The sequence below is a fragment of the Moschus berezovskii genome, chromosome 14 (assembly GCF_049115385.1).
Source record: "Moschus berezovskii isolate FMDL1 chromosome 14, NW_MosBer_1.0, whole genome shotgun sequence".
NCBI classification, from domain to species: domain Eukaryota; kingdom Metazoa; phylum Chordata; class Mammalia; order Artiodactyla; family Moschidae; genus Moschus; species Moschus berezovskii.
This window is the reverse complement of record NC_142473.1, coordinates 21,940,818-21,956,771: the sequence shown is the minus strand read 5'-3', so window position 1 is coordinate 21,956,771 and position 15,954 is coordinate 21,940,818. Positions and strand designations below refer to the sequence as shown.

The following is a 15,954-nucleotide window of genomic DNA, read 5'->3' as shown; positions in this document are numbered from 1 at the left end:
GAGTAAAGTTTTTTGGTACTTGGGCAGATGGAAGATGAGATTCAAAGCTAAGCTGGAGCAAGATAGTGAGGGCCTGAATTCCAGCCAGGGGGTTTAGACTGTGTCCTATAGGATTAAGGTACTATGGGGGAGCCTGGTGGGCTTCCGTCTAAGGGGTCACACAGAGTCGGACACGACTGAAGTGACTCAGCAGCAGCAGCAAGCTTAGTAGTAACATTAGTTTGGGTTTTAGAAATTTGAACAACATTGTGGACAGCAGGAGAGGCTAGAATCAGAACATCTAGTAAGGGACAAGTATTGCAACAATCTAGGGAAGAGATGATAAAGGCCTAAACTTAGGCATTGAGCATGAAGGTGGAAATGGATAGCAGATTCCAAAAACAAACACGGTTATTATAAAGAGGTTTGATAACGAAGGAAAAGAAGGGCTTGGGTCTAACTTTATAGATTCTCACTTAGGCTGCTGGCAGAAAGGGTGTTTGAAGCCATTCATTCACGCCTTTCTGAATTTTCCGTACCTATAGTTACCATACCTATAGTTACATATACACAACAGTTTTAAATGCCAGCTCTGAAGAGAGATGGCTAATTCCTGCTTAAGTGAATTGTCATGCATTATCCTCACCCTTGTCTTCTTTCTTAAAAAATTTTATTTATTTATTTATATTTGGCTGTGCTGGGTCTTTGTTGCTGCACAGGCTTTTCTCTAGTTGCAGTGAATAGGGGCCACTCTCTAGCTGTGGTGTGCAAGCTTCTCATGGCTGTCTGTTCTCCTCTTGCCAAACACGGGCTATAGGGCACGCAGGCTTCAGCAGTTGCAGCACGTGGGCTCAGTAGTTGTGGCACATGGGCTTAGTTGCCCTGCAGCATGTGGGATCTTCCCTACCCAGGCATTGAACCCGTGTCTCCTGCATTGGCAGGTGATTCTTACACTGAGCCACCAGGGAAGCCCCTTGATTATCTGATACTACTGATGAATGAGAAGCATCCTTCTCTCTTCTATTTTAAATTTGTTTTATCAGAAATTTTTTAAAAGTCAAAGAAGCAAAGCATTTAGTATCAAAGACTGAGGTCTTCCCAACACTGATAAACATTCTTTTGTTTATTTAGGTCCTCCTCCCAGATTTAGAATTTTATGTTAATCTTGGAGACTGGCCTTTGGAGCATCGAAAAGTCAATGAAACCCCTGGCCCTTTACCTATCATTTCATGGTGTGGCTCTCTGGATTCACAAGATGTTATCCTTCCAACATATGACATCACCCACTCCACACTTGAAGCTTTGAGGGGTGTTACAAATGATCTCCTATCTATTCAGGGAAATACAGGTAAAAGTCATTCTCTAAGAAAAAGCTTAAAAGTAAAAAAGGTGAAAGGAATGTTCACTCAGAGAGAGTATGTCGATATATTTAAATAACCATTGTTCTTCTTTTCTAACCAGGAAAAGAGAAAAACAGCGGTCTGAACTCTAAATAGGTTTTTGTTTAGGATTCTTCTAATTCAAAAATCAAAGGACACATGAGCTGGGCTAGTAATGTCCAAAACCTACTATAACTGAGTCTCCTTTGAGTTGGTCACATGTAAATACCATTTGAAAATATATTTTTAAAAAATTTTTATTCATTTTCTTTTTAAAATTGTTTTATTTATTTGGCTGCATTGGGTCTTAGTTGCAACATGGTAGATCTTCGTTGCATCATACAGGACTTTTTGTTGCCACTCAGGCTCTAGTTGTGGTGTGAAGGCTCAGTGGTTGTCGTGTGTGGCCTAAGTTGCTCCGTGGCACATGAGACCTTAGTTCCCCAACCAGGGATCAAACCTGCCTTCCATGTATCGCAAGGAGGATCCTTAACCACTGGACCACCAGAGAAGTCCCGTAAAAATATGTATTTGGTAAAACTTTCACTTAATGGTGACTCCAGTGCCTTTATATTGCTGGACGAAATGAGGGAAAATTCTGAAAAATATAAAGTTATATTCATATGTAAGACAACTGTGATATAATTTGGATATTACAACCTCCAGTAAGAAATTCTCTTTCCTGTTTCTGTCTCTCTTGATCCTTTACAATCTGAATTCCTTCCCTCCTATTTAATGGCCTTCAGTTCAGTTCAGTCGCTCAGTCGTGTCCGACTCTTTGCGACCCCACGAATCACAGCACGCCAGGCCTCCCTGTCCATCACCAACTCCCGGAGTTCACTCAAATGGCCTTAGGTTTATGGTAATACACACCATTTTATTAAACTGAACTCCCTGAGTAGAAAAAAACACTGCCTGTCTTTATAAGGCTTCATTTCTATTTAGAGCAGTTCAAGTGGACTTATTTTGTAGACAAGACTAGAGGCTCCTTGTAAAGTCTCTAAAGATAATGGGAAATGAAAACTGACCTACTTTTTATTAGATATTGGTAAATTCCTGAAAAGTGTGCTAAAATAGTAAAGAGGTTGATCACCCCTCTAGTTTCTGTGATTTATGATTTATCCCTTAGAACACTGAGAAGTGTTAACTAATGACTTCTTTTTAGAATGATAGAGATATAAATTAATTCTTCCTGATTATTTCCCTCCCAGGAAAGAGAGAATATAAATATATATACATAGTTTAGTTATACATATATATTTTCATTTAACAGCATATTAGAAAAATTCTTCAGTGTATTCAAATTGATGTGCTCAAAATTCTGAGTGACCTAAGAATTAAAGTTGTGTGGGTGTTACTTAATTGTATAGTTTGTTATAGTCACTCTAAGAATGCCAGTCTAGTCTGTGTGTGTGTGAAGCACAAAAGATGGAAGAAACTAATGTGAACCAAGTCATGGGATCTCTTTGTGCTTTGAACTTGATCCAGCATTGTTGGATAATTCCTAAAGGCATACAACAGGAACTCAACCTTTTGAGGGAGCTATCTTTAGTACACAAAAGGATAAAAATTAGAGCATATTTTTCGGAAGTTACACTTACTTTAGAAGATGTGCTGATGATTTTAGCATCTTAAATAACAAAGGTAGATTAAAGATGATTATACTTACCATAATATAAAAATGTCAAATTCATATTAGTATTTTTTTATGGTCTCAAACATCTAGGACCTTCCTGGATCAACAAAACAGAGAAAGCTTTCTTCAGAGGTAGAGATAGCCGAGAGGAGAGGCTCCAGTTGGTGCAGCTGTCCAAGGAAAATCCACAGCTACTAGATGCAGGAATCACAGGATACTTCTTCTTCCAAGAGAAAGAAAAGGAGCTTGGAAAAGCTAAATTGATAGGTTTCTTTGACTTCTTTAAGGTATGCGATTAGGTCTTCCTGGATAGATATGAAGTGATGAACTTGGGTTAAAAGTCACACAAATAGCTGGGGTTGGGCATATTGCTACGATTTTATGACCCAGCACATACTTTCTTTTCAGACACAGGGAATTACAAAATTCATGCAGTTTCTTTTTCGTTTGTTGTTGTTAACTTTGGCTACAAATAGCTCAGAACTGTGTTTAGTACTCAAAATATAGTACAAGGATTAATTTAGGATTTGGGTATATTTCCATGTTTTTCTCTTTTTTGTATTTTTTTTAATAAACTGGGAATATAAATGTCTGTTACATAAAATGATCTGACAAATAGAGTATTAATTTCATGCTAGTAAAATGATGTTCATGTCCCACCTCTAGTCCTGCTTCTGCCACTAACTTTGGGGCTGTCATCTCTGTACCACCTCTCGCCTCTAACATATGTGAACCTGCCCAGCTCCTTCAGAGCTCCGTATATGAGGCCAAACGAGACAGAGATGTGAACAACGTGACAGAAGCTAACTGGCTGTGACAAAATCTAAAGCCCTTGGTACCAGTTATTTCTGAAAAAATTAATTACCAAATCTGTATGTCCTCTTCCTCTCAATGTGGTATAATGAAGAGAGCATGGGATTTGGGCTCATACATTAGAAGTTTATAAAGATCTCTGAAATGAGTTTTATCATTTATAAGAAAGAAGGAGATGATAATATCTGCTGCACATTATTATAATTGAATGAAAAATGACTTTGAAATGTAAATCAAAGTTTATTAATCCAACAAACATGTTGACAGCATATGTACTGTGTTGCCAGCATCACACTAGTCCTTAGTCTTCTCCAGGTTTCTGTTTCCTCAGCTCTAAAACCGAACTTTGAAAAAATGCCTTTGCTTTTCATACTTACATGGGTGTAAGGAACAAATGAAATAATGTATAAATAAAAGTGTAAATTATTATCAGTATTAAGCTTTAATAAATATAGAGCTTTGGAAATAGTTTTCTTACCTGGTTACAGAAATCTGAATTCCCCATTATGTACATAGTTAAAAGAGGCATTCCTACTTCCTAAAATTATTTATCACCTTATCTTTAAATATGTTGTATTTCTTAAAATTGACCTGACAAATGCTGCTTATGATTTTAATACAAAGAGAAGATATGTGTTGCAAAATAAAATGTAAAGCTTATAAATATTAAGTTGGAAAATAATTTCTGTATATTTAATATTACAGTGTTGACCAGACACAGACGTGAAGCAAATGACTGCTGAAACTTTTATGTTTGTTTTAATCTTTTAGTACAAGTATCAAGTGAATGTGGATGGGACTGTGGCTGCTTATAGATATCCATATCTCATGCTTGGTGACAGTTTGGTTCTGAAGCAGGATTCACCATATTATGAACATTTCTATATGGCACTGAAGCCGTGGAAACATTATATTCCAATTAAAAGAAATCTTAGTGATCTACTAGAGAAAGTTGAATGGGCCAAGGTATGCTTTCCATAATTTTAATTTCTTTAGGCAGTAACAAGTTCACCAGTATTATTTAGTTACACAAGTTTCATCATAACACAATTTGACATAATTTAGGCAAATGAAATGTTATTTTGTGAAATTTTTGTTTCCCTGAAATCAACATCAGGAATAATCAACATCAGGACTATTTTGAATGCCCCCTATCAGTATGTTTGAGGATTTTTAGAAGATTTGAAGTAGAGTGTTACATAGAATATAGGTTTTCCTAAAGGATCACTATTCATGAACACACACCAAATACAAATAACACACACCAAATGCAAATTACAGATTAAAAAGACCAGGGTTAAAGTGCTTTATGCACAAGAAAATATTTAAAGCAATTATGGTACCCTTTTGTTTTCCCCAGTTAGAAAAAAGGGCACAAGTTTTTAAATTAATTTTTATTGGAGTAAAGTTGATTTACAGTGTTGTTAGTTTCTGCTGAACAGCAAAGTGAATCAGTTATACATACACATATATCCATTCTTTTTTAGATTCTATTCCCATATAGGTTATTACAGAGGATGGAGTAGAGTCCCCTGTGCTATACAGTAGGTTCTTGTTAGTTATCTATTTTATATATAGTAGTGCATACATGTCAATCCTAATCTCCCAATTTATCCCTCCCCTTTCCCCCTTGGAAACCATAATTTGTTTTCTATATCTGTGACTCTATTTCTGTTTTGCAAATAGATTCATTTGTATCATTTGTTTTTTAGATTCCACACACAAGTGCTATCATTTATTTGTCTTTCTCTGTCTTACTTCACTCAGTATTGACACTTTTCTATGTCCATCCATGTTGCTGCAAATGGCATTATTCCCTACTTTTTATGGCTGAGTAATATTCCATTGTGTATATGTACCACATCTTCTTTATCCATTTATGTCAATGGACACTTAGGTTGCTTCCCTGTCTTGGCTGTTAAAAATAGTGCTGCAGTGAATATTGGGATGCATGTATCTTTTTGTATGGTTTTCTTGGGATAACAAGTTCTTAATGAATGCATGCTATACAACATCCCAAGAATCACAAGCTTTCCATAAAATAAGAATTCTTTCTTTTAAAGGAAGAACACCAAAAAGTTCTTATATTTTATTGTGAAATTATAAAATTTACCTTTCCATTGTAAGTCTTTATTCTGTTTCTGAGAAGCAATGTGGCTATGGAAACAACTGGATACCTGACACAGAATATTTTTGTGACCCTTTGTAAAGAGTTAGAATTGCTTGCAAATGGCTTTTCCTGGGAGCAGCATCATATAAGATATTTTATAAAAGTATAATTAGGAATATTGACTATTCCTGGTATTGAAGGAATAGCTGGTGAGTACTAATAACTGAATTTTTTATTACAACAATAACATAGTCTTTCATGGGTACCCTTTTAGAACAACTTTTTGGTTCAAACTAAATATTTAAATAAGATGTTATAGCATAAAAACTAATTCATTCTATTCTAGTTTGTATTTTAATATCAAGCAGAGAGAGTTAGATTGAGGGAACAGATGATGAGCCCCAGATTCCCTGAGTAGCTTGGAAAGTACTAAGACAGTCACAGTAGGGGCTGTATGTGGATTGTTGCACTAGGGTGATCCAAACCATGTGTGATTATTTCCATATATAGCAGAGATGTCCAGGAAGGTACTTTGTCTGTTTCCATAGCCTCATTCTGAAGGTATGTTTTCATCACGTTTCATCTCTCCCATGATGTTCACATTCAACCCTACATCTGTCCTACCTCCCACTTAGCTTTCTTTGTGGGTTGCAGGAGTAATTTTCATTCATTGTTTCTTTTTAAACTTTTCAGGAAAATGATGAAGAAGCCAAGAAGATTGCAAAAGAAGGACAGTTGACTGCTAGGGATCTGCTACAGCCACACCGGCTTTACTGCTACTATTACGGAGTACTACAGGTCAGTTCAGAGGATCCATCCTGCTTGGTTGAATGTCCTCAGGCCAAAAAATGGCCTGAGTCCTTGCTTCCTGAAAGGGGTCAAGAGTCAGCCTGTGGAATTCTGTCTACACGGAGGCACCAACCTATAGAAAGATAGTGCTAAGTCCCTTTGTGGCCACCATATTTTTATCTCCATTCAGTTTTTAAAAGAACAATGCTTATAGAGACCTTACAAATATAGATTAAAAGCTCTGAACCTCAGAGAACATCTTCCCTCATATGGAAAACAGGAGGGTTGGACTAGACATTGTTAACATCTCTTTCTGCTCAAAATGTCCACCTCTTCATTCTCCTTACTAATTAGGATTCATGCTTTTGCTGTCAGTACAGGGTGGAAAGCAAATATTTAATTTGTTGTATAAAACAAACTTGAAACGTACAGTTGACCCTTGAACAAAATGGGTTTGAACCATGCAGGTCCATTTATATGTGGATTTTTTTTTAGTAGTAAATATTACAGTACTGAGGCTTCCCTTGTATCTCAGTGATAAAGAATCTGTCGGCCAATGTAGGAGATGCAAGAGATGTGGGTTTGATCCCTGGATCAGAAAGATCCCCTGGAGAAGGAAATGGCAAACCTGCTCCAGTAATCTTGCCTGGAGAATCCCATGGACAGAGGAGCTTGGGGGGCTACAGTCCATGGGGTGACAAGAGTCAGACACCACTGAGCATGTACATGCACGCTGAAGTACTGCACAATCTGAGGACATGCAACCATGCATACTGAGGAACCACAGAACTGAAAAATCTGATGTGAAGGAATATTTCAGCCAGTGGCCAAAGTGGAGGGACATTTCACAGTCCCATCACCATTTGCAAAACGTGTATGACTACAGGCCTAAAGGGAAAGATGTATAAAAACCACAGACTTTACTTTGATATCATCTTTGTTCACTGATTTGAACATTCAGTTCAGTCGCTCAGTTGTGTCCGACTCTTCGCGACCCCGTGAATCACAGCACGCCAGGCCTCCCTGTCCATCACCAACTCCCGGAAATGTTAATTATTTTTTAACATGTGGAGGATGAATTCAAGAAGTGCTGTTGTTCAAGTAGGGACACTTTGTTTGATGTCCCTTTCCAAGAGGGTTCTTACCTATGCATAAAATAGTGGATTGGGGTTCCTTGTAAGATTATGAAATAGCACACTAGTGCCTAGCATAACTAAAGTTAAAATGTCATTTTAGGAGTGAAATAAATCAGGCCTTTGGTTTTAGTCTGAAAATACACAGCAACTAGAAACAATAGGATGAGTGGGGATGATTCAGGAGAATGAAGTTTGGACTAATCTTTCCACATTCCAGAAATACGCTGAACGCCAGTTGAGCAAACCTGAAATACGTGATGGAATGGAACTTGTTCCTCAGCCAGATGACAGTGCATCTTTGTGCCAATGCCACAGGAAAAGGCCTTTAAGACAAGAGCTTTAAGTGAGTCCAGATTCACACTCCTATGTGTGCCAGCAACAACTTTCATGGTAGCATACAGATGGAATCTAAGCTGTGAAGACTATGAAGACAGCCTGGAAGGCTAGATGCAGGGGACTGCTGCTCTTGATGGTTTCATGCTATGTGGATGGATAGGGCAATATTAGAGTAAGTATTACCAAATATCTTAGTATATCAATACCTTTTCAGTAAAAATTGCTATTATCATCATCATAGTTTCTCTAAAAAGAAAACTTGGGGATCATAGTAGATAGAGAGGCTTGCCAAAATATAAATAACTTTCTATGAAACTATTTACATTGTATTTATTGGTTTGTTTCTATCCTTGTTCACTTTCCGTCTTCCCCTTCCAGTTATGAAGAAAATGTATTTTTGCAGGGCCCTACAAGCTGCTTTTGGTATTCAGTAGTAGCAAGTTTCCTCGTGGAAGATCTGATATGAATAATTAAGGAAGATAAGAATGACTTATTAAAGGTAGCTTGGATACTGTGGAAGGAAATTATTTTAAAGCTCATTCATATCCTTTTAACTAAGCTTTACTCAAGGTCCAAGACAAAATTAAGCAGAGATAGTGCCTTAAGCTAATAATTCCCAGTCGATCTGAGTTGGACACCCATCAGGGACAACCCAATTTTTTAAAATAGATGAAAGCATCCTATGGGTACCTTCATTATCTATATATTTGAATAGATAAATGATAACTGTAGCCAGGTAGGGATCTTTAATTCTTTTTAATCTTCAAAAGGGATGCTTGAATACCTCTGCAACAAACTCCAGGAAGCCTGATATCTTGGGATTCACTAACAAGCTAATGACAAAAGCAAGTATCTATTCTTCACCATACCCCTTCTGTATTTCACTGTGCTATATTACTAAGATAAAAACTTTGGAAATTTACTTTGCCTTTTAGGACAGGGTGTAGTCTTAAGACTTATAGCCCAGAAATTCATTGCACACTCCTTGTAATATCACCAGTCTGAAACTCAGTTAATTAAAGAACACACTCCCAAAACAGGAAATATCCACACTCCCAATTTAAAAATATTTACTCTTCTAATTGAAATATTTACTTAACCTGGAAAACAGTGTGACCACTTTAAATTAGCCATATGTATTCTTTACTGAACATCAATAGGGACACAGAACGTTTTTTTAAACTAGATGAAAGCAAAAGCACATTTTGTAAGGGTGTAATCAAAACTAAGGCCTCCTTGGTGTTCAGCAGTATAAAGAATCCGCCTGCAAAACAGAAAATGCAAGAGATGTGGGTTCTATCGCTGGGTCAGGAAGATCCCCTGGAGGACGAAATGGTGACCCACTCCAGTATTCTTGCCTGAAAAATCCCATGGACAGGAGCCTGGCGGGCTACAGTCCATGGAGTCACAAAGAGTCAGATACGACTGAGCACCTATATCATTTGTCCATGATATAGGACAAAAATATGCACCAGCTGCTGAAAAGCACAAGTGCACAAGTATAAAATAAAGGGCAAGCTATAAAGTGACCAGATCCTATGGAGGAGATGGGTGTGAGGATATGTGAAAGTGTTAGTTGCTCAGTTGTGTCCAACTCTTTGCGACCCCATGGACTGTATGTACGTTAATATAATAACTACATTTATCAAAAATAAGCTATCAACATTTTGTTACAGGCAAGAATACTGAAGTAGGTAGCCATTCCCTTCTCCAGGGGATCTTCCCAACCCAGGGATCAAGCCCAGGTCTCCTGCATTACAGGTGGATTCTTTACCATTTGAACCACCAGAGAAACCCCAATAAAATGTTGGAAACATGTTAGTCATCATGAGGGAGCTGGCTAAATAGATATCTATACATCAAAGAATACAGTTTAACCATTAAAAGAATGAATTAGCTCTAAATGCACTATCATGAAAGCTTTTCATGACAGTGTTCAGTGAAAAAAGTTATAGAACAATATATACAATGTGACACCATATATGTAAAAAACAAAATGTATCCATATGGTTGAAAGGATATTCACCAATATCTGAGGAGGGAATGGGGAGAAGGGAATTTTTACTTTTGCCTTAAACCTGTCTATGATATTTAAAATGTTTTTACTGTAAGTATGAATCAGATTGGACAATAATGAAAAATACAAACCTAGGAAAAGAAAATAAATGCATAAAAGATATATATAAGAAGATAAAATGAATATTTATATTTCCTTTGTGCTATTTTAAAATTTACAATGTCTAGAATTTTGTATCATGGGATATATTATTTACACTTTTTAAATAAAGTACACTTTCTAAAGAAATTTGAAAAAGATAAATTTTGTTTTTTAAGAAAGAGTATTGAACCACCTATAGTTTTGGTATTTTATAACTGGGTTGGTCTACTTTTAATTCTGTTATGTCTTCATGAATGAATGAATTAAAACTTCTATCAGTTCAGTTCAGTCGCTCAGTCATGTCTGACTCTCCACGACCCCATGAATCACCACAGCACCCCAGGCCTCCCTGTCCATCACCAACGCCCGGAGCTCACTCAGACTCAAGTCCACAGAGTCGGTGATGCCATCCAGCCATCTCATCCTCGGTCGTCCCCTTCTCCTCCCGCCCCCAACCCTTCCCAGCATCAGAGTCTTTTCCATTGAGTCAACTCGTCGCATGAGGTGGCCAAAATATTGCAGTCTCAGCTTTAGCATCAGTCCTTCCAATGAACACCCAGGATCAATCTCCCTTAGAATGGACTGGTTGGATCTCCTTGCGGTACAAGGAACTCTCAAGAGTCTTCTCCAACACCACAGTTCAAAAGCATTAATTCTTCAGCGATCAGCTTTCTTCACAGTCCAACTCTCACATCCATACATGACCACTGGAAAAACCATAGCCTTGACTAGACGGACCTTTGTTGGCAAAGTAATGTCTCTGCTTTTTAATATACTATCAAGGTTGGTCATAACTTTCCTTCCAAGGAGTAAGCGTCTTTTAATTTCATGGCTGCAATCAGCATCTGCAGTGATTTTGGAGCCCAAAAAAATAAAGTCTGACACTGTTTCCACTGTTTTTCCATCTATTTCCCATGAAGTGATGGGACCAGATGCCATGATCTTTGTTTTCTGAATGTTGAGCTTTAAGCCAACCTTTTCACTCTCCTCTTTCACTTTGATCAAGAGGCTTTTGAGTTCCTCTTCACTTTCTGCCATAAGGGTAGTGTCATCAGCATATCTGAGATTATTGATATTTCTCCCAGCAATCTTGATTCCAGCTTGTGCTTCTTCCGGCCCAGCGTTCCTCATGTTGTACTCTGCATATAAGTTAAATAAGCAGGGTGACAATATACAGCCTTGACGCACTCCTTTTCCTATTTGGAACCAGTCTGTTGTTCCATGTACAGTTCTGACTGTTGCTTCCTGACCTGCATACAGGTTTCTCAAGAGGCAGGTCAGGTGGTCTGGTATTCCCATCTCTTTCAGAATTCTCCACAGTTTACTGTGATCCACACAGTCAAAGGCTTTGGCATGGTCAATGAAGCAGAAATAGATGCTCTTCTGGAACTCTCTTGCTTTCTCCATGATCCAGCGGATGTTGGCAATTTGATCTTTGGTTCCTCTGCCTTTTCTAAAACCCGCTTCCTAGTGAGTAGAAATTAATATTGAAGGAAAAGATAGTTGGGCTTGACACCATTATTTTCTGTTATTTCAGGTGAAAATATAGTAAGTGCAGTATCTTAGTTCATGCTACCATTATAAAAAATTTACTGTAGACTGGGTGGCTTTGACAGAAAATATTTATTTCTCACAGTTCTCGAGGCAGTCAGTCCAAAATCAAAGTGCCAGCAGACTGAAGTCTGGTGAGAGCCCATTTCCTGGTTTGCAGACTGATACTTTCTCATTGTATCCTCACATGGCACAAAGCAAAGAGAGAGGAAGCAACTCTCTCCTCTTATAAAAGCACTAATTGCATCACCAGGACTCCACCCTCATGACCTAATTACCTCTCAAAGGCTCTGTCTCCAAATACCATCACATGAGGGATGAGGGTTTCAACATATTAATTTGGGAGGTCGGGTACAGGCAAACTTTCAGTCCATAGCAGGCAGAGAGAGGAAACATTCTCTCCTGACATAAGGCCAAGGTAAGAAGAAATATCAGTTTCTTATTTAGAGGGGTATGAAATCATCCTTCTGGAGGTGAGTTATATTTGACTTCCATTAGTTGAGAAAAAATTAACCAGACAGTAAAAATCCCTCTTCTATGAACAGAACCAGATCTTCTATTCACAGAACCAGAGTTTATCCTATCCCAAACACTGCTGCCCCTAATTATGCCAACCTCTCATGGAACCATTCCAGTTACTGAGATCAAAGGTTTTTTTTAAGCCAAGTTCTCTCTATAGAGCTATGTGGAAGAAGAAGCCACACTCAACTCTGATAAGCAACACTGCAACATTTCTTAAACACAGGGGAAAAAAACAACAACTGGATTTTGTTTATTCTACACTTGATCTTAGCCAAAAGGCCGAGAAGCGATTGATTTTGTTTATTCTATGGAAAGAAATTGCAAATCCTAGAAGTGTGCACAGGAAGGGTAGGGGCAACTTATGTAGAGGGAGTTATGACTGCCAGAAGTGAGGAAAGAGAATTAGAAAAGAAGAAATATTTTCATGAGCTACTTGTTTTGTTTCACCCCAACTGGATGCCCTTACACTTCAATACAGTGTGATGCTAACCACCCAGATTTAGCATCAGATCCTAGAGGTTTAGGGCTCGTTGTTCCACAAGACTGTCTTTATAGACACCAGGCACAAGTTAGGTTCCCAGGCTACCCACAATTCTGACCAACTGGCTGCTAATTCAGAGGTACCCACAATACCCCTCCGGTTCAATAATTCTCTAAAACAACTCATAGAACCCAGGAAAATGCTATATTTAATGACAACCATTTCATTTTAAAGGATATCCATAGGGCAAGGCCTAGATAAATTAATTGAATTTTTAAAAGAAAGAAGAAAGCAACAGGGCAATTCTCAATGAGTCATGGGGATGAGGAAGACAGATTTCTGTCCAAAGAATCAGCTAATAGTGCCCATTCCTATCTGCCAGCCTCTTCAGACAGCTGATGCCCTTACACAATAGACTCCCAGATATTTCTCCAGCAAGGATGGGTTTATTCAGCATCAGGAGAGATCTGCACATGGACCACAGCCTTGTCTAACTCAATGAAACTAAGCCATGAAGTGTGGGACCACCCAAGACAGACGGTTCATGGTGGAGAGGTCTGACAGAATGTGGTCCACCGGAGAAGGGATGGCAAACCACTTCATTATTCTTGCCTTGAGAACCCCATGAACAATATGAAAAGGCTAAATGACAGGATACTGAAAGAGGAACTCCCCAGGTCGGTAGGTGCCCAATATGCTACAGGAGATCAGAGAAATATCTCCAGAAAGAATGAAAGGATGGAGCCAAAGCAAAACAACACCCAGTTGTGGATGGGACTGGTGATGGAAGTAAAGTCCGACGCTGTAAAGAGCAATATTGCATAGGAACCTGGAATGTTAGGTCCATGAATCAAGGCAAATTGAAAGTGGTCAAACAGGAGATGACAAGAGTGAACATTGACATTCTAGGAATCAGCGAACTAAGATGGACTGGAATGGGGGAATTTAACTCAGATGACCATTATATCTACTATTGTGGGCAGGAATCCCTTAGAAGAAATGGAGTAGCCATCATGGTCAACAAAAGAGTCCAATATCAGTTCAGTTCAGTAGCTCAGTCATGTCCGACTCTCTGCTACCCCATGAATCGCAGCACGCCAGGCCTCCCTGACTATCACCAACTCCCGGAGTTCACCCAAACTCATGTGCATCGAGTCAGTGATGTTACCCAGCCATCTCATCCTCTGTCGTCCCCTTCTCCTTCTGCCCCCAATCCCTCCCAGCATCAGGGTCTTTTCCAATGAGTCAACTCTTCCCATGAGGTGGCCAAAGTATTGGAGTTTCAGCTTTAGCATCAGTCCTTCCAATGAACACCCAGGATCGATCTCCCTTAGAATGGACTGGTTGGATCTCCTTGCAGTCCAAGGGACTCTCAAGAGTCTTCTCCAGCACCACAGTTCAAAAGCATCAATTATTCTGCGCTCAGCTTTCTTCACAGTCCAACTCTCACATCCATGCATGACCACTGGGAAAACCATGGCCTTGACTAGATGAACGTTTGTTGGCAAAGTAATGTCTCTGCTTTTAAATATGCTGTCTAGGCTGGTCATAACTTTCCTTCCAAGGAGTAAGCGTCTTTTAATTTCATGGCTGCAGTCACCATCTGCAATGATTTTGGAGCCCCCCAAAAATAAAGTCTGACACTGTTTCCACTGTTTCCCCATCTATTTCCCATGAAGTGATGGGACTAGATGCCATGTTCTTAGTTTTCTGAATGTTGAGCTTTAAGCCAACTTTTTCACTCTCCACTTTCACTTTCATCAAGAGGCTTTTTAGTTCCTCTTCACTTTCTGCCATAAGGGTGGTGTCATCTGCATATCTGAAGTATTTGGATGCAATCTCAAAAACGACAGAATGATCTCTGTTCGTTTCCAAGGCAAACCATTCCATATCATGGTAATCCAAGTCTATGCCCCAATCAGTAACAGTGAAGAAGCTGAAGTTGAACAGTTCTATGAAGACCTACAAGACCTTCTAGAACTAACACCCAAAAAAGATGTCCTTTTCATTATAGGGGACTGGAATGCAAAAGTAGGAAGTCAAGAAACACCTGGAGTAACAGGCAAATTTGGCCTTGGAGTACAGAATGAAGCAGGGCAAAGGCTAATAGAGTTCTGCTGAGAGAACACACTGGTCATAGCAAACACCCTCTTCCAAAAACACAAGAGAAGACTCTACACATAGACATCACGAGATGGTTGACATCAAAGTTATATTGTTTATATTCTTTGCAGCCAAAGATGGAGAAGCTCTATACAGTCAGTAAAAACAAGACCGGGAGCTGACTGTGGCTCAGGTCATGAACTCCTTATGCTAGAATCAGACTGAAATTGAAAAGTGGAGAAAACCACTAGACCATTCAGGTATGACCTAAATCAAATCCTTTATGACTATACAGTGGAAGTGAGAAATAGATTTAAGGGACTAGATCTAATAGACAGAGTGCCTGGTGAATTATGGATGTAGGTTTGTGACATTCTACAGGAGACGGGAATCAAGAACATCCCCAAGAAAAAGAAATGCAAAAATGTAAAATATCTATCTGAGGAGGCCTTACAAATAGCTGTGAAAAGAAAGGAAGCTAAAAGCAAAGGAGAAAAGGAAAGATATATCCATTTGAATGCAGAGTTCCAAAGAATAGCAAGGAGAGATAAGAAAGACTTCCTCAGTGATCAACGCAAAGAAATAGAGGAAAACAATAGAATGGGAAAGACTAGAGATCTCTTCAGGAAAATTAGAGCTACCAAGGGAAAATTTTCTGCAAAGATGGGCTCAATAAAGGACAGAAATGGTAGGGACCTAACAGAAGCAGAAGTTATTAAGAAGAGGTGGCAAGAATACACAGAAGAACTGTACAAAAAAGATCTTCACGACCCAGATAATCACGATGGTGTGATCACTCACCTAGAGAGAGACATCCTGGAATGTGAAGTCAGGCGGGCCTTCAGTTCAGTTGTGTTCAGTCGCTCAGTCGTATCCGACTCTTTGCGACCCCATGAATCACAGCACGCCCGGCCTCCCTGTCCATCACCAACTCCCGGAGTTCACTCAAACTCATGTCCAT

The 15,954-nt window shown here is 38.9% G+C and overlaps 1 protein-coding gene and 1 pseudogene across 1 annotated transcript in view; one reads left to right on the top strand and one right to left on the bottom strand.

Moving 5' to 3' along the window:
- The window catches only part of POGLUT3 (protein O-glucosyltransferase 3), a 31,563-nt gene extending 20,997 nt beyond the window's left edge, over positions 1–10,566 (top strand). The window contains exons 4-8 of the mRNA XM_055422978.2: positions 1,111–1,327; positions 3,085–3,281; positions 4,579–4,773; positions 6,611–6,715; positions 8,060–10,566. Coding sequence (XP_055278953.2) covers positions 1,111–1,327; positions 3,085–3,281; positions 4,579–4,773; positions 6,611–6,715; positions 8,060–8,185 — 840 coding nt within the window. The 3' untranslated portion in view covers positions 8,186–10,566. The remainder of the gene's footprint in view (positions 1–1,110; positions 1,328–3,084; positions 3,282–4,578; positions 4,774–6,610; positions 6,716–8,059) is intronic.
- A 1,991-nt stretch (positions 10,567–12,557) lies between these two features.
- On the bottom strand, positions 12,558–12,700 carry LOC129554942 (U2 spliceosomal RNA; annotated as a pseudogene).
- Positions 12,701–15,954: the final 3,254 nt, after the last annotated feature.